This window comes from Somniosus microcephalus, chromosome 6, assembly GCF_052327205.1.
Source record: "Somniosus microcephalus isolate GS21.2 chromosome 6, FLI_Smic_1.0, whole genome shotgun sequence".
Lineage (NCBI taxonomy): Eukaryota > Metazoa > Chordata > Chondrichthyes > Squaliformes > Somniosidae > Somniosus > Somniosus microcephalus.
In genome coordinates, this window is record NC_140992.1 from 213,319,761 (window position 1) to 213,339,314 (window position 19,554).

Below are 19,554 nucleotides of genomic sequence, written 5' to 3' on the forward strand. Positions count from 1 at the left end.
TCTGAGGGAGTATGAGGCGGGAATATCCCACATGCTCTCACCTACTGCTCAGCTGAATTCTATTGGAAAAAAAGGTGTTTTCCACCCACCCAAAAAGAAAAGTGAAAATATTTGCAGCAGTCCCAGTGCAGTATTTGTCACTGAACGAACGAGTCGTGGCACTTTACAAATCCACATTTGTTTTTTTTTCCCTAGCAGCTGACTGGGTCTTATTGTCATAGAGAATGCCACTTGTTCACAGCTCTACAATCCTGGGATAAAAGTTTCCTCCAAGATGGAATTCTGGGCATCGCTCCACCCAGTTTTATTTCTACTCTTACTAGTTTCTACCAGACTGGTGTCCCCAAGAGACAAGAAAGAAATGGAATTCGCCAAAGAAATAATGAAATCTGCGCCATTAATCGATGGGTATATTCTCTATATTCACTTTACTTCCTTACACACCATTCACTATTTAGAAGACTGTTAATTTACAGGAGGGTAAAACATTAAGAGATGAAAAGCAAATGAAAGCCGATAACAAAAAATGTTGGAAATACACAATAGCGTTAAATTAAGCAGTGGCAATAGGGAACATAGATTCAAACCAGTAAACAGAGGTGGAAGTAGGCATTCTTGGTGATGGAGAGTATATGGGGTCGAAAGCTCAGCTCAGAGTCAAATAGGACGTCAAGGCTGCGAATGGTCTGGTTCAGCCTCAGACAGTGGTCAAAGAAAGGGATGGAGTTGGTGGCAATGGAACAGAGTTTGTGGCAGGGATCGAAGAAGCTAGCTTTGGTTTTCCCAATATTTAGTTGGAGGAAATTTCTGCTCATCCAATACTGGATGTCGGACAAGCAGTGTGACAATTCAGAGGCAGTGGAGGGGTTGAGAGAGGTGGTGGTGAGGTAAAGCTGGGTGTCGTCAGTGTAAATGTAGAACCTGACATTGTGTTTTTGGATGATGTTGCTGAGGGGCAGCATGTAGATGGGAAATAGGAGGAGGGCCAAGGATAAGTCCTTTGGGGACTCCAGAGGTAACGGTGCGGGAGTGGGAAGAGAAGCCATTGCAGGTGATTCTCTGGCTACGACTGGATAGATAGGAATGGAACCAGGCGAGATCAACCAAGAATAATTAACACGTGAAAATGGACTTCTGGGTAGAGTAGGGAAGACAAAACCATGCAATCATTTAAGAAACAATTGGGTGCCATGATGGGAGACTAGGTTGGAGGGGCTGATATTGACCAAATCTAACTAACTGATGTAGGTAAAGTAGAATCAAGACAATTGCGCTTCCAAAAGTAGCATTTAGAATAAGCTGATAATCATTTGTTATTGTTCTTAGCCACAATGATTTAGCACTACAGCTGAGGAGATACTTTAACAACAACCTGACTGCAGTTGATTTGAAAACTGTGACCAAGACGCGTACAAATATTAACAAACTTAAAGAAGGAAATGTGGGAGCCCAGGTATATTTTCTCAATTTTCTTCTTTCACTCTCCTTTTACTACTGCTGCTTTCTAAATCATTGGCAGTTTCGTGCTGTGGATTTGTATCCACTTGGAGGTGGCTGGCCACTGTCTAAGCTCATTTTACTTAGGACCTTTATACATAGCAGAAAGAGAAAGGAGATTCTTGGCTCTTCAGTCTAGAATCTCAGAAGTGAAAGGACAGCATGCTCACTCACTATATCATCCTGATCCCCCTAAATTGAAGTTCCCAAATTAATGTATTTTTGTTCATAATACACATTCTATTATGCTATCAGCTCAAATTACAACGTCCTCTGTAACATATTGTGTAACTTTTATTATCTGTTAAGATACCTTAAGTTGAAAGTAATAAAGAACAGTTTACATTCTCAAAAGAATTTCCATTACAATTATACAAGAAAGTAGTTCACTGTGAAATGCTTCTAAGTACAGTAAATGCATTGTTGGTGTAATCAGGTTATTCATGTAATGCACATTTAATTTTTCACCAATTTGAAAAGAAATACCGAGGTTGGATGGTGATTTCTATATAATGGGAACGGTAGCGTAGTGGTAATGAAAGAAAGAATGTCACTGGGCTAGTAATCCAGAGGCCTGGACTAATGATCCAGCGATGTGAGTTGAAATCCCACCACGGCAGCTGGGGAATTTAAATTCAATTAATTAAATAAATCTGGAATAAAAAGCTAGTATCAGTAATGGTAACCATGAAACTATCAGATTGTTGTAAAAACCCATCTGGTTCACTGATGTCCTTTAGGGAAGGAAATCTGCCGTCCTTACCTGGTCTGGCCTATATGTGACTCCAGACCCACAGCAATGTGGTTGACTCTTAACTGCCCTCTGAAATGGCCTAGCAAGTCACTCAGTTGTAACAAACCGCTACAAAACAAAGTAATAAGAATGAAACCGGACGGACCACCCAGCATCGACCTCGGCACCGGCTACAGACACGGCAACGGCACACCCAGCCCAGTCAACCCTGCAAAGTCCTCCTCACCAACATCTGGGGACTTGTGCCAAAATTGGGAGAGCTGTCCCACAGACTAGTAAAACAACAGCCTGACACAGTCATACTCACAGAATCATGCCTTTCAGCCAATGTCCCAAACTTCTCCATCACCATCCCTGGGTATGTCATAGAAACATAGAAACATAGAAGATAGGAGCAGGAGTAGGCCATTCGGCCCTTCGAGCCTGCTCCGCCATTCAACGAGATCATGGCTGATCATCCAAACCCTAGCACCCGGCCCCTACACCGACAGCCATCCCACCCAAGCCCTATCCCCGTAACCCCGTAACCCCACGTATTTAATCCCCCCTAACACTAAGGGCCAATTTTTTTTCATGGCCAATCAACCTAACCCGCACATCTTTGGACTGTGGGAGGAAACCGGAGCACCCGGAGGAAACCCACGCAAACACGGGGAGAATGTGCAAACTCCACACAGACAGTCACCCGAGGCCGGATTTGAACCCGGGTCCCTGGCGCTGTGAGGCAACAGTGCTAACCACTATGCCACCGTGCTGCCCACTGGCAGGACAGACCCACCAGGGGTGGCGGCACAGTGGTAGACAGTCGGGAAGGAGTGGCCCTGGGAGTCCTCAACATTGACTCCGGACCCCATGAAGTCTAATGGCTTCAGGTCAAGCATGGGCAAGGAAACCTCCTGCTGATTACCACCTACCGCCCTCCCTCAGCTGATGAATCAGTACTCCTCCATGTTGAACACCACTTGAAAGAAGCACTGAGAGTAGCAAGGGCACAGAATGTACTCTGGGTGGGGGACTTCAATGTCCATCACCAAGAGTGGCTCAGTAGCACCACTACTGACCGAGCTGGCCGAGTCCTGAAGGAAATAACTGTCAGTCTGGGCCTGTGACAGGTAGTGAGAGAACCAACACGAGGGAAAAACCTACTTGGCCTCGTCCTCACCAATCTACCTGTCGAAGATGCATCTGTCCATGACAGTATTGGTAGCAGTGACCACCGCACAGTCATTGTGGAGATGAAGTCCCGTCTTCACGCTGAGGACACCCTCCATCGTGTTGTGTGGCACTACCACCATGCTAAATGGGATAGATTCAGAACAGATCTAGCAGCTCAAAACTGGGCATCCATGAGGCGCTGTGGGTCATCAGCAGCAGCAGAATTGTATTCCACCACAATCTCTAACCTCATGGCCCGGCATATCCCTCACTCTACCATTACCACCAAGCCAGGGGACCAACCCTGGTTCAATAAGGAGTGTAGAAGAGCATGCCGGGAGCAGCACCAGGCATACCTAAAAATGAGGTGCCAACCTGGAGAAGCTGCAACACATGCATGCTAAAAAGCAGAAGCAGCATGCTATAGACAGGGCTAAGCGATCCCACAATCAATGGATCAGATCAAAGCTCTGCAAGCCTGACGCATCCAGTCGTGAATGGTGGTGGACCATTAAACAACTAACGGGAGGAAGAGGCTCTATGAATATCTCCATCCTCAATGATGGTGGAGCCCAGCACGTGAGTGCAAAAGACAAGGCTGAAGCGTTTGCAACCATCTTCAGACAGAAGTGCCAAAGGGATGATTCATATCGGCCTACTCCCGAGGTCCCCACCATCACAGAAGCCAGTCTTCAGCCAATTCGATTCACTCCACGTAATATCAAGAAATGGCTGAGCGGACTGGATACAGCAAAAGCTATGGGTCCCGACAATATTCCGGCTATTGTGCTGAAGACATGTGCTCCAGAACTAGCTGCGCCTCTAGCCAAGCTGTTCCAGTACAGCTACAACACTGGCATCTGTCCAACAATGTGGAAAACTGCCCAGGTATGTCCTGTCCACAAAAAGCAGAACAAATGCAACCCGGCCAATTACCGTCTCATCAGTCTACTCTCAATCATCAGCAAAGTGATGGAAGGTGTCACCGACAGTGCTATCAAGTGGCACTTCCTCAGCAAAAACCTGCTCACTGATGCCCAGTTTGGGTTCCGCCAAGACCATTCAGCTCCCAACCTCATTACAGCCTTGGTCCAAATATGCACAAAGGAGCTGAATTCCAGAGGTGAGGTGAGAGTGACTGCCCTTGACATCAAGGCAGCATTTGGCTGAGTTTGGCATCAAGGAGTCCTAGTAAAACTGAAGTCAATGGGAATCAGGGGGAAAACGCTGCACTGTCTGGAGTCATACCTAGCACAAAGGAAGATGGTTGTGGTGGTTGAAGGTCAATCATCACAGCCCCAGGACATCGCTGCAGGAGTTCCTCAGGGCAGTGTTCTCGGCCCAACCATCTTCAGCTGCTTCATCAATGACCTTCCATCCAACATAAGGTCAGAAATGGGGATGTTCGCTGATGACTGCACAGTGTTCAGCGCCATTCACAGTTCTTCAGATAATGAAGCAGTCCATGCCCGCATGCAACAAGACCTGGATGACGTTCAGGCTTGGGCTGATAAGTGACAGGTAACATTCGCGCCATAGAAGTGCCAGGCAATGACTATCTCCAACAAGCGAGAGTCTAAACACCACCCGTTGACATGCAATGGCATTACCATTGCCGAATTCCCACACCATCAACATCCTGGGGGCCACCATTGACCAGAAACTTAACTGGACCAGCCACATAAATACTGTGGCAACAAGAGCAGGTCAGAGGCTAGGTATTCTGTGGCGAGTGTTTCACCTCCTGACTCCCCAAAGCCTTTCCACCATCTACAAGGCACAAATAAGGAGGGTGATGGAATCTCTCCACTTGCCTGGATGAGTGCAGCTGCACCAACACTCAAGAAGCTCGACACCATCCAGGACAAAGCAGCCCGCTTGATTGGCACCCCATTCACCACCTTAAACATTCACTCCCTCCACCACTGGCACACCGTGTACCATCTACAAGATGCACTGCAGCAACTCGCCAAGGCTTCTTCGGCAGCACCTCCCAAACCCACGACCTCTTCCACCTAGAAGTACAAGGGCAGCAAACGCATGGGAACACCTCCACCTCCAAGTCACACACCATCCTGACTTAGAAATATATTGCCGATCGTTCATCATCGCTGGGTCAAAATCCTGGAACTCCCTCCCTAACAGCACTGTGTGAGTACCTTCACCACACGGACAGCAGCAGTTCAAGATGGCGACTCACTACCACCTTCTCAAGGGCAACTAGGGATGGGCAATAAATGCTGGCCTTGCCAGTGACGCCCAGATCCCATAAACGAATAATTAAAAAAAATATGGATAAGGAGTGAACAAGAACTTGGTATTGATATTTTACGAATGGATCTAGATTTTTACGTGAATGGGAATTATAACAGGATCCAGATTCTATTTCAATGGAAAATGGCCTATTTATCGCCTTATTAATAGTGAAAGAAAGAAAGACTTGCATTTAAATAGCGCCTTTCACAACCACCGGACGTCTCAATGCGATTTACAGCCAATGAAGTACTTTTAAAGTGGAGTCACTATTGTAATGAAAGAAAGTAAGAAAGAAAGAAGGAAAGAAAGGAAAAAAGACTTGCATTTATATAACGTCATTTACAACCACCGAACGTCCCAAAATGCTTTACAGCCAATGAAGTTCTTTTGAAGTGGAGTCACTGTTGTAATGTGGGAAATGCGGCAGCCAATTTGCGCCCATCAAGCTCCCACAAACAGCAATGTGATAATGACCATATAATTTGTTTATGTTATGTTGATTGAGAAATAAGTATTGGCCAGGACACCAGAGATAACCCCACTGCTCTTCTTCGAAATAGCGTCATCGGATCTTTTATGTCCACCTTAGAGAGCAGATGGGACCTCGTCACCTCGGTTTAACATCTCATCCGAAAGATGGCACCTCCAACAGTGCAGCACTCCCTCAGTACCGCCTTGGAATGTCAACCTAGATTTTTGTGCTCAATAGTGATTGACAATCCTGCACTGAAAATTTATTCGAATTCACCAGTCTGGCTTCTTTCAGGCAATAATGTGCAGCTGTTAAGTCTGTGTGTTATAATGAGAATTATTACACAGACCACAAGAGTAAATTTTAACAGGTCTTTACTAGTCGAAGGTCAGGGCGGAACTGCCCAATAAATCATTACACAGCACTTATATACCGGTGTGGTCACCACCGGTATTACAGTATACAGCAGCCAAGATAAAGTAGTGCAACCCTTAAAATAGTTCTCTTAAAGGTGGAACGGTTACATACACTACAATCCTCCCTTTTTAGCTTAACAGTATATGTTCCCCATTAAACATAACATCATAACATATATACACAACTTCATGTAAAAACAGTTCACAGATTCAGTCTCTGAGGCGGCGCCTCCTGCGCCTCCTGACTCGGTCCGGATAACGCCTCGGTGGTGTAGTAGTTCTCGGTGGTGTAGTAGGTTCTCGTTGCTGGGGTGACTCATCTAATAGTCCTTCACTGGACTTAACAGCTTGAACTTTCGTAACTTCAGAACCAGCATTGCTGACTTCTAAAGGCTCGAGTACCTTGGGAAGTTTTTCTGCTTCCATACTGATTTGGCTCAGTTCGGAGGAACCACGTGCGTGACCTGGTAGGGGTGATAATGGTTCAGATGAGTCATCATCTTCTGCTTCCTCTCTATTGTCTTCTATTTCCTCCCTCACTTCAGCTTTTGCCTCTGCCACCAATTCCGAGTGGCTTATTACTGCTGACACTGCTCACAAAAGGGTGCTCTTCTTAGCTTTCAACTGATCGATGAATTTGACATATTCCCTTTCTTGCTCAGCTTTGATTCGTTTGGCCTCATCGCGCAGACGGTTTGTGTGTTCCTGTTCCATTTTCTCAATCAGCTGCTTCTGTTGTCTTTCCAGATTCTCCCACTCTGTGTCAAAGAACTTTTTCTTTGCATTCATCTCTTGCTCAAAACGGCGAATCATTTGCTCTAATTGCTGTTGTAGTTTGAGATTGAGTTGAGTTCGAGCCCGGTGTTCCTCAGAAATGTGCATGTCTGTAGACTGGACAGACTCAGAATTCTCTGTCAAACTATGTTGTTGTTGTTCTGTGGAATTCTGTTCTGATACTTTGTTCTCTTCTGAAGCATTTATGCACTCCTTCGTTTTTCCACCATTAGTCTGCAAGTCCATTTTAGACTTGTCTTTTGCACATGGGCTGGTCTTACCATCATCAGTTCCAGAGTCTGAGCTGATTGTCTTCACCGAGTTCTCACTCTCTGCTTTGTCACTGTCACTGCTGCATATGCCCTCATCCAATATTCTGGACAATCGTTCAGGTTTGACATCTTTCTTTTTCCCGGAATCTACCGTTATTGCTTTTAGGGAGTGCCAGTCCATATTTATTTTCCTGATCCACTCCCGTCCCAGAAGTGGTGGACCTCCCTCAGGTAGTACATATATGTCCATTCCTTGGTGTGCTTTGCCCTTGTGTACCACCTTGACTTTTATCTTTCCGATGGGGTATACTCTTTGCCCCGTGTATGTCTGCAATACTATCTCCGTATCCCGTAGGGGAATATGTGTGAATAACTTTTTGTAATCTTGCTTATTCATGACCGTCAACGCCGATCCGGTGTCCAATTCCATCTTCACGTGGACTCCTGCTATCTGCAGTGTGACCCAGATAGTTTGTCGGTCAGCTTCCTTACTCACATTGTGAATTCTCAGACTACCCAGTTCCTTGCTGTTGGAGTCTGAATCCGAATTCTGTTCATCCGAACTCTTCTCAGCCACCTTATGTACCTTTCTGCACTTTTCCTGCGGTGACTTTTTGTTGCTGGTCTTCTTTCCTGACCGGCATACTTTAGCTATGTGACCAAGCTTGCCACATTTTCTACATTCCTGGTTTTTAAACCAGCAGTGGTTCTGATCGTGTGTTGTCTTTCCACAACGATAACATTTCGTTGTACCCAAAGCCATTTGATCTACGCTGAGTACCGCTGCCTTCAGCTGCATTTCTACAGTGCCTCTCGCTGCGGCTTCGTGCGATGCTGCAATAGTGACAGCCTTATCAAGTGTAAGATCATTCTCTTCAAGCAGCCGCTTTTGTGTTCCTTCTTTCGACAATCCACACACGAATTTGTCTCTCAGTGCCTCTGTCAGGCTTTCCCCAAACTGACAGTATTTCGCTAACTTACACAGTTCAATTAAATACTCCGCGTTGCTTTCCTCTTTCAGCTGCGTTCTCGCATAAAATTTAAATCGTTCCGCTAACATCAGCGGTGTGGGGTTCAAATGATTCTTCAGGACAGCAACAATATTAGCGAAAGTCTGATCCGCCGGTTTAGCTGGTGATAGAAGATGCTTCAATAGCCCGTATGTCTTCGCACCCATTGAGTTTAGTAAGGTTAATGCTTTATCTTCATTTGATATTTTATTTGCCTTACAATATATCTCTATGCGTTCTACATACGTGGCCCAATCTTCAACATTGGGATCGAAATCGTTGATGTTACCACGCTTAGGCATCCTCGCAATCTTCTTGAGAAACAAAAAGAAATTTTTCTTTTATTTTTTTTTCAAAATGGCGGTTTCCCGCGCTTGTCTTCTTCCCCCGCCTACGAAAATGGCGGCTTCCCGCGTTTGTCTTTCTCCCCCGCTGGCTGTAATGGCGGTTGCCGTATTGCTGCGTTCGCCCTCCCCAGCGGTTCTCAAATCGTGCCTCCCAGCCCCTCTTGCAGTCCGGTCCTTTCCCCCCCGGCTGCGGCTGAGTTCTCCGCGTTTTTTTTATTTTCTCCCGCGCCTTGCGATCGTGCCTCCCAGCCCCTCTTGCAGTCCGGTCCTTTCCCCCCCGGCTGCGGCTGAGTTCTCCGTGGTTTTTTTATTTTCTCCCGCGCCTTACGCTGTCCCGGTCGCTGCGCCTCGCGGCCTCGGTAGCTGCCCGGCCTTTTTCACCGGTCGTGGTCGAGCTCTCTCTCGACGCTGTTGCGTCTCCCAGCCCGCTTGTAGCCCAGTCTCTCACACCGGCTGCGTTTGCATTCACCGTGGCTTCCGTGCCCTACGCTGCCCCAGTCTCAGCGCCTCTGGCCCCGACTTCTGTCCGGCTCTTTTCCCCAGCCGTGGTTGAGTTCTCCGCCCTTATATCCTCCATTCTTCCCTCCCCTATTTCACAGCCAACGTGGCCGACTTGCTGCTCGTCGCTGATCGGCTTACCCACCACCGTGATAGAAGGGATGATCACTGCCTGTTGCTGATGGAAGGCTTCGTGTCAGAATTCTTCCTTTGCTCTGCAGACCCGAGTCTTCTCTCAGCAGAATGATGAGGGCGGATGCCTCTTCTCGACGCCCGTTAAACTGCCTTGGATGTATCTCTGCCGCAGGGTAAGATCGTACTCGTCGCCACTGTTAAGTCTGTGTGTTATAATGAGAATTATTACACAGACCACAAGAGTAAATTTTAACAGGTCTTTACTAGTCGAAGGTCAGGGCGGAACTGCCCAATAAATCATTACACAGCACTTATATACCGGTGTGGTCACCACCGGTATTACAGTATACAGCAGCCAAGATAAAGTAGTGCAACCCTTAAAATAGTTCTCTTAAAGGTGGAATGGTTACATACACTACAGCAGCAACAGAAACATAAAAATAGGGGTGAACAATCTATATTTTATATTTAAAAGCAGTACTCCAATTTTGGTAAGACTTGAAAGATAAGTCACTAAAACTCTGCTTCTGTCTGTGCAATCACGTGTCTTCCATAATGTCAGATGACTTCCCCCCCCTCCCCCGTGGCTTAGTAAGTTTAACCAATTGCCATAAAAGCAGAAAGTCCAGGTTTGAGTTCAATTAGCTGATCTCTACGATCTATGGCAGTAGGTGTGCTCCAACTGCCTCAGTCCCCCTGGGTTTGACAAGAGAAAATTAGCCAGGGTCCTCACTACTGCTTGCTACGTCGAACCTGAGCTGAAGTCCATTTGTGTAGGAGTTGGACAAGAAAAGGATTGGGCGCTCGGCTGCAGTGTCTGGAACACAGCCTGCCAACCCCAATTGTCTAGACTTGGACATGAAGAATGGGCACTTGGGTGAAATACTGAAGGTTGACCAGAGTATGTGGAACTATACCCCAACAAAGAATCAACACCTTCAGGAGAAGTGGGGGAGGATGGAGAAACACGGCAGGAAAAGAAAGGAGAAAAAATGTTTGTCAGAGCTTTTATATAAGAAAGTTTGGGATGAGAAATGGCAACTCAGTCCATCAAGCTACCCAGACGTATGTACAATCTCCCAATCTACTTAATCTCCCGAGGGAAAGTTTAGCATTAAAACTTCCCGATTCCCAAAGATAATTAGCAAAACACCTAAATGTTCATCCATCCTCACATCTCCACAATTTAATCTAGACATTCCTCCTCTGTCTGATAGCACAAGGTCTATTGTGCCCATGGAGTGTTTAATCATCTCAGCCTATACTTATGCCTATAACCACTGATCATGCTTCCAACCAGATATTTACCCAAAACAAACAACAGAAAATGTTGGAAACAGATGGCAGTTCAGTCAGCATCTGTGAAAACAACAAACAAGGTTATTGTTTGGGTGGGCACCTTTCAGAAGAGGTGAACAGGCATAGAAAATACAATCAGAAAAATAAATCAGAAGAAGCATGAGTGGAATGATGTAACAGATCATCTCATTTACGTTATAGATACCAATATTGAGATGTTACAAAAGGGAATTTAAATAGACAAGGAAGTAGGAGGCTTGGGAAAATGAAACAAAGTGGGAGAGATGGAGAAAATGGTCAAGTGATTAAAACAAGTAAGAAATGACAATATAACTAAAGTCTGATGTTACTGAAGGAAATGCTCAGAGAATTGCAGCGTCCCCAGGAAAAGATCTGGGGGGTAGAGTTTCTACTCGTTTAGGCCAGTGGCATCAGCGCAATCCGGGCAGAATCAGCCGAAAAACTTCGCGGAAAACCCGTGGGTGTAACTCACTTAAGTTTAAAATTCCCGATCTTTTACGCTGGTTTAAGATTCATTTTGCCAGATAAGGCTCTGCCCACAAAACTGGCTATGCCTCCAGGTCAGGATTCTGCCGATTGCACCGTTTTGGAACGCTCTTCAAATTGCGCTAATTTTCGTAGGCGCACAGGCACTAATAAGCATATTTTTAAAGTTTTTTCATATCAAAAATATTTAATTTACTCAGAAACTGACTAGTGCACATCCATGAAAGTAGTAAATGGTTCAGTATTTTTTTTTAGGTAATTTTCAGTGATTTTAATCAGGTTACTCATAGGTGGAGGACTGAACTCTTTTTAAAAAATACTTACTTTCTGTGATAAAGCCATTTTTAGCTGTATTAATAAAACTGCACCAGGTTACCTCTCTTCTATACATCAATGAATACTTTTTAATGGAAAGAAAAAAACGATTACGTTCTAGTAAGCTGCCCGACTGCACTGGTTCATGGAAGATTTTACGTTTGTGATTATGCAAATGATTTTTTAAATCCTGAAAATTAAACTGTAACCTAACCAGTGCAATTTTCAGCACATTTTGGGAGTAATTTCCTGATTGGGCCCAAAACAGAAACTCTACCCACAGATATTTTTCTTGAAGTTTTCATTGAGCTTAGTTGGAACGATGTACGAGGCCAATGATGTAGAGGTCAGAGTGGGAATGGAAGGGAGAGTGAAAGTGGGGAGCCTCAGGTTGCTCAGTGTCACACTTGTAGACAGGACCAAAGTATTTGGCAAAGCAGCCACCTAATCTGTGTTCGGTTTCCACAGTGTAGAGAAGACCACACTGTGAGCAGCGAATACAGTATACTTGGTTAGAGCAAGCGCACGTAAATAGTTAGATATTTATTCATCTCCTATTTAAGTCAACCAGTCAACTCAGCTTCAACTGCTTTTCTAGGAAATCTGTTCTGCACATCCATCACTCAGTGGGGAAAACGTTTCATCTTGCTTGAGGCTTGTTAAGTTTAATAGTCATAACGCATGCAATAAATACAACATGGCTTCATTCTTCATTACAGTTGTGGTCGGCATATGTACTGTGCTCTGCCCAAAACAAGGATGCTGTTCGTCTGACCCTGGAACAAATAGATGTCATCAAACGGATGTGCAGGAAGTATCCAGAATTTGAGATGGTTACTTCTTCAAAAGGTACCAGTTAAGAACATTTCAATAAAGCTCATCTGGAAATTTAACATTTCTGAATTTATATATGTGATAAAGAATATTGATGATAAGTCAATTTGTTGATTTTTTTAATTTAGGCATTAATGATACTGAAAAAATAGCTTGTCTAATCAGTATTGAAGGAGGACACTCAATTGACAGCAGTTTGGCAGCCTTAAGGATGTTTTATGAACTTGGAGTACGCTCTATGTCTTTGACGCACAACTGCCACACTCCATGGTAATAAACTTTATGAAATATCTTTTACATTATGGGTGGGAAGGAGAGATGATTTTTTGTGCTCAAATTGGAGAATATCCGTGGTATGATTTGGAAGTTTTCCACTCTTGGAATTTAGTGTCAGCATTGAGCACTCCCAGGTCATATGTGGCATCTGTAGAGTTAAGCTCCTAACACAGCCACAACAAGATACCTTAACATCAAACTCATAAAATCAGCAACTAAAATAGAGTGAATTCATTTCCATTTTTCTGAATGCTAATTTAAAGCAAATTGTGCCAAGTCATGGGTAGATTTGTGCTGTGGGCTTGTACTGGGAACTAGATTCAGATTATTTTCTGCAGGACCCTTACAGCTCTCAGAGAGGAGATATTTTTATCCCATCAGTCTGGGCTGGATTTACAATGTACCAATTCCTCCATACTTCCTACCTGACCAACCCCAATGGAAAATCTCCATTCTAGAGATGTTATTACAGACGCCACACACGATGGTATGAAGGCTACGGGAGACCTGGCGTTACATTTACTGAGTTCAGTCACAGGGTGATTAGCCCTCCATATCTTCCCTAACTGCCTTACAATGGTCTCACTTTATAAGCTCATCTTAAAGGCCATTACATTAGGTCCTCCATAACCTTCACTCTTGGTTTTACACTAACTTTCATCAGCTCAGTATTCCAGAAAGTGGGTCTCGTAACAAAAGCTGTTCTTATAAGTACAGAAAAGGTAAACTTATTTTTGCCTAACAGATAAATGCATCTATTAGAAGATTAGAACTACTCAAGGCAATCTTGTATGACAATAATCAGCACAGTCTTGGAGATTTGATCTGATTTGTTAACATTCTACAGATATCGCCTCTTTCAAGAACTTCTGAACAAACTGTTTTAACTGCAAAATGGAGTCCTGAACATAAAATGGATTCTTTAATAAAACCTTCCCTGCTAACAGCAACCTTGTATCTGGTTATGATAAAAGGCAGGTTTAAATAGGTATCTATCCAGCAGACTTTGTGCATTATACTTCTCATTTTTAACATTCAGTGACAGAGCACAAGTCAAAACCACCCAACTGAGAACAGGATTCCAGATGACTTTGATGGGAGAAGTGTTAGATCCGTGTATTTTGATGTTGTGTGTCCTTCAATAACTAGACACGAGACTGCAGGGAACAATCAACAGGTATTTACTGGATGAGGGTTACTCTAAAACTAAACATACAGATCCCTACTCAGGGTTTATATACAGGTGTGGTCACTGCCAGTACTACAGTATACAGGAACTGTAAAAAGTAGTTCTCCCCTCAAAGGTACATACACTACAATTCCTCCCCTTTTAGATTAACAGCACCATAACATTCATTTAACAATTAACACTTTTAACATGCACATTAACTGAAAATAGTCCATTTATAAATTCAGTCTTTGGGGCGGCTTCCTGATCCTTTCTGGATAGCGCCTTTCCTGAGTGTCTTGTTCTTGGTGCGGAGGCCCCCTGTCGTCAGTTGGTTCATCAGCTTCCGATGCTACTGTTTCTGGGGTAGATGCTACCTGTATGTCGGGTTCATCACCAAGTGCGCGAGACATGGGGTTGACTCGTTCCTGTGACTCTAGGATCTGGTCGACATGGCGTCTCACAATGTTCTCCCCAACATCCACTGTGTACATTAGTGGCCCCTGCCGTGTGCATATCGTTCCTGGTTGCCATTTCTCTGTTCGGTAGTCGCGGGCCAAGACTGGTTGCCCTACATTGAAGCTCCTTGTCGGCTTCTCATTGATGTGCTGGAATTGCTTATTCTCAACATCTCTTCGTACATTTGGTCTGAGCAAATCCAGACAAGAGCTCAACCTTCGGTTAAAGAACATCATGGCTGGGGTCTGGTTGGTGACTGTTAAATCCGTGAATCTTAAGGTATGGTGTTCTTCAATAAATAGACGGAGACTGCAGATGAACAATCAACAGGTGTTTACTGGATGAGGGTATTCTAAAAACTAACAGTACAGATCCCTACTCAGGGTTTATATACAGGTGTGGTCACTGCCGGTACTACAGTATACAGGAGCTGTAAAAGTAGTTCTCTACTTAAAGGTACATACACTACAATTCCTCCCCTTTTAGATTAACAGTACCATAACATTCAATTAACAGTTAACACTTTTAACATGCACATTTAACTGAAATAGTCCATTTATAGATTCAGTCTTTGGGGCGGCTTCCTGATCCTTTCTGGATAGCGCCTTTCCCGAGTGTCTTGCTCTTGGTGCGGAGGCGATTCTGGCCCCCTGTCGTCGGTTAGTTCATCAGCTTCCGATGCTACTGTTTCTGGGGTAGGTGCTACCGGTATGTCGGGTTCATCACCAGGTACGCGAGACATGGAGTTGACTCGTTCCTGTGACGCTAGGATCTGGTCGACATGGCATCTCACAATGTTCTCCCCAACATCCACTGTGTACATTAGTGGCCCCTGCCATGTGCATATCGTTCCTGGTTGCCATTTCTCTGTTCGGTAGTCGCGGGCCAAGACTGGTTGTCCTACATTGAAGCTCCTTGTCGGCTTCTCATTGATGTGCTGGAATTGCTTATTCTCAACATTTCTTCGTACATTTGGTCTGAGCAAATCCAGACGAGATCTCACCCTTTGGTTAAAGAACATCATGGCCGGGGTCTGGTTGGTAACTGCATGTGTCGCATTTCTGTAGGCTAACAGGAAATTGTCCATGTTATGCTGCAGTGGAATGTCGTCATCGCACATGGCCCTTACTGCCTTTTTAAAGGTTTGTACGAACCTCTCAGCCAATCCATTTGTGGCTGGATAATATGGGGCGGATGTGTAATGCCTTACCCCATTCCTTCTCATAAATTTCCGAAACTCTTTGGACACAAACTGTGGTCCGTTATCAGAGCAAATCTGCTCTGGCAAGCCATTCCTGGCAAATATGGTCCGTAGGACTGCAATCGTTTTCTCCGTAGTGGTGGAGGACATTTTGATCACCTCAGGCCATTTCGAGTGCGCATTCACTGCTATTAAGAACATTGAGTCCATGAATGGACCAGCAAAATCAATATGCACCCATTGCCATGGAGAGGAGGGCCACTCCCATGGGTGTAGAGGGGCATGTGGTGGTGCATTTTGGACCTTCTGGCATCCTGAGCAGCTCTTTGTTAGGTCCTCGATTTGTTGATCGATCCCCGGCCACCACACATAAGCCCTAGCAAGGCTTTTCATTTTCACCCCTCCCAGATGGCCTTCGTGAAGCTCATTGAGCACTCTCTCCCTTAACTTGGGTGGAATTACCACTCGGGATCCACACATCAATGTCCCCTGACATACTGACAGCTGTTCTCTTCTGGATGAGAATGCTGGCAACAGTGAGTCGCTATGTGTTGGCCATCCCTTCACCGTCAAGTCATATACCCAAGACGGTGTTGGATCATTTCGGGTCTCCTTCTCTATATCCGCGTTAGTTACTGGCAAGCGTTCAATTATAGTTGAATAAAATATTTCGACAGGGTCCACTGCTGGTACTTCCTCCGCAGTAGGCAGTGGCAGGCGTGATAGCCCATCAGCGTTTCCATGCTGTTTCATGCCCTTATACTCGATTTCATATTGGTTCGCCCCTAGCAAAAGGGACCATTTTTGTAGCCGTTGCGCAGTCATCACCGGCACGCCCTTCTTTGGATTAAAGATGGAGAGAAGTGGTTGGTGGTCCGTCAGCAAGGTGAACTTCTGCCCGTGCAGATAGTGGTTGAACTTTTTCACTCCCCACACTAGGCTGAGGGGCTCCCTGTCAATCTGGGCGTAGTTACGCTCGGCTGATGTTAGTGACCGAGACGCAAAGGCTACCGGCCTCTCCGAGCCGTCCGGGAACTTGTGCGACAGCACCGCTCCAGTGCCAAAGGGTGATGCATCACACGCCAACCGAATTGGTAGTGCTGGGTTGAAATGAGCCAACACCTCTTTTGATGTCATCAATTCTTTGCACTTCTGGAAAGCTCGTTTACATTCGTCATTCCACTTCCACGGTACCCCCGTTTGCAGTAGGGTGTTCAGTGGGTGTAGTACTGTAGACAAATTCGGCAAGAACTTATGGTAGTAGTTCACCAGCCCGAGGAACGACCTCAGTTGTGACACATTTTCCGGTGCTGGAGCCTTGACTACTGCCTCAATCTTTTCAGGGGACTTATGTAACCCCTCTTCATCAATAACGTGGCCACAATACGAGATCTGCTTCTGGAAAAACTCGCATTTGTGGCGATTTGCTCGGAGCCCATATTCCTTCAATCTAATGAGCACCTGCTCCAGGTTGGCAAGGTGAGCACTGTCATTTTCGCCCATGACCAGGATGTCGTCCAAATAACACTGGGTCCCTGGAATCCCTTGCAGGACTTGATCCATTGCCCTTTGCCAAATAGCCGGAGCTGATGCTACCCCGAACACCAGCCGGTTGTATTGGTAGAGACCTTTATGAGTGTTGATCGTGAGGTACTGTTTCGAGGCTTCTTCTACCTCCATTTGCAGGTACGCCTGGGCCAGATCAATCTTAGTGAAGCGTTTCCCTCCAGATAGCGAGGCGAAAATATCTTCAATCCGCAGAAGCGGATATTGTACCGTGTGAAGGACTGGGTTCACTGTCACCTTAAAGTCCCCACAGATGCGAACTTTCTTTGGTTCCCCAGGCGTATTACTCAATGACCTCTTCATTACAGGAACAATGGGTGTGGCCCACTCACTCCAGTCCACTTTGGACAGTACTCCTGAATATTCCAAACCTTCCAGCTCTGCTTCGACGGCTGGGTGGATCGCATAAGGCACCGGTCTGGCCTTAAAAAACTTTGGGCTTGCATTTTCCTCTATTTTGATCGTCGCTGTTATGCCTTTTAGTGTTCCGAGTCCCTCCTGGAACACTTCTTGTGCATCAGTTAGCATTTTTGACAGTCGTCCAGGTGTGGCGTCGTCATCCTTTTTGGCATCTACAGTCAGTGCTTGTATGGAATGCCAATCTAGCTGTATCTTCCGGATCCATTCACGTCCTAGTAGTGGTGGTCCTCCATCTGGCAATACATATAGGTCCATTTTTGGTGTTTCCTTACCGTTATATACAACGTTCACCCTTATTTTTCCTTTGGGGTAGACTTTTTGCCCCGTGTACGTCTTCAAGACAATCTCTGTATCTCTCAAGGGTATATGTGAGAATAGCTGCTTGTAGTCCCTTCGGTTTATGACTGTTAGGGCTGATCCTATGTCCAATTCCATTTTCACTTGGACTCCAGCTATCTTGAGCGTGACCCAGATAGTTTGGTGATCCTCCGTTTGGATCACCTTATGTAGTTTCAGACAACCCAGCTCCTTGCTTCCGGAGTCTTAATCACTTTTCTGTTCGTCTGAACTACTCTCCATCACCTATATACCTTCTTGTACTTCTCCTGTGGAGATTTCTTGCTGCTGGTTTTCTTTCCCGACCTGCAGACTCTTGCTATGTGTCCTACTTTTCCACATTGTCTGCACACTTTGTCCTTAAACCAGCAATCATTATGGTCGTGTGTTGTTCTGCCGCAGCAATAGCACTTCACTGTTCCGTATGACATTTCATTTGTGCCATATTCTTGCGGTCTCCGTTGTATCTCTGCAGCGCCCCGTGCGGCTGCTTCGTGTGATACTGCAATGCTGAAAGCCTTGTCCAGCGTAAGATCCTTTTCTGATAGAAGCCGTTTCTGGGTTCCTTCACTTTGAAGCCCACACACAAACTTGTCCCTTAAAGTATCTGCTAGTCCCGTTCCAAACTGGCAGTGTTTCGATAGCTTGCGCAGTTCTGTTAAATACTCAGCATTACTTTCATCTTTATGCTGGTTCCTTTTGTGAAACTTAAATCTTTCTGCTATCAGCACCGGTGTGGGGTTTAAGTGGTTCTGTAGGATTGCCACTATTTTTCCAAAATCCTTTTCCACTGGCTTCTCTGGGGTTACTAGGTTTCACAGTAAGCCATACATTTTTGCACCCATGGAATTCAACAATACCAGCGCTTTCCTCTCATCTGGCACTTCATTCGCCTTGCAGTACACTTCTATGCGTTCGACATATGTCATCCAATCTTCGTCTTCATTGTCGAACGCTGTGATACTGCCACTCTTCGGCATCCCTGGGTGTGGTTAGACTGGCTCAAAATGGCATTTTCCCGCGCTTTCCCTTCTTCTTGCGGCTCAAAATGGCATTTTCCCCGCGCTCTCCCTTCTTCTCTGCTGCGGCTCAAAATGGCGTTTTCCCCGCACTCTCCCTTCTTCTCCGCTGCGGCTCAAAATGGCGTTTTCCCGTGCTCTCCCTTCTTCTCCGCTGCGGCTCAAAATGGCGTTTCCCGCGCTCTCCCTTCTTCTCCGCTGCGGCTGCTCGGCCCTTGAACACCGGCTGCGCTCTGCACATTTCCCTTTCTTCCCCGCTGACGCTGCTCGTTCCTTGAACACCGGCTGCGCTCTGCGCGTTTTCCTTCGCGCCTCTCTCTCTTCTCCCGTCAACGCCATTCGGTCCTGAACACCGGCTGCACCATGCGTTCTACCCTCTCTCTTCTCCCGTCGACGCTGCTCGGCCTTTTCTGTGCCGTCGGTCGGCTCTAGCCGCCGCTGCCTGGGAAGGGTCTGCGCCGTACCTGTTGCCAGCCCGTTTCGCTGGACCACCATGACTGGAGAACCAAGCCCAGCTCTCAACAGCCTCCCCTGCAATGCTCAAATCTCTGCTGGATGTCTGGGCGGT

General features: G+C 45.7%; 1 protein-coding gene across 1 annotated transcript in view; it reads left to right on the forward strand.

Moving 5' to 3' along the window:
* The first annotated feature begins 190 nt into the window (after positions 1–190).
* The window catches only part of dpep2 (dipeptidase 2), a 94,264-nt gene continuing 74,900 nt past the window's right edge, over positions 191–19,554 (forward strand). The window contains exons 1-4 of the mRNA XM_085991374.1: positions 191–408; positions 1,327–1,453; positions 12,427–12,556; positions 12,670–12,811. Of these exons, the coding sequence (XP_085847500.1) occupies positions 275–408; positions 1,327–1,453; positions 12,427–12,556; positions 12,670–12,811 (533 nt within the window). The 5' untranslated portion in view covers positions 191–274. The remainder of the gene's footprint in view (positions 409–1,326; positions 1,454–12,426; positions 12,557–12,669; positions 12,812–19,554) is intronic.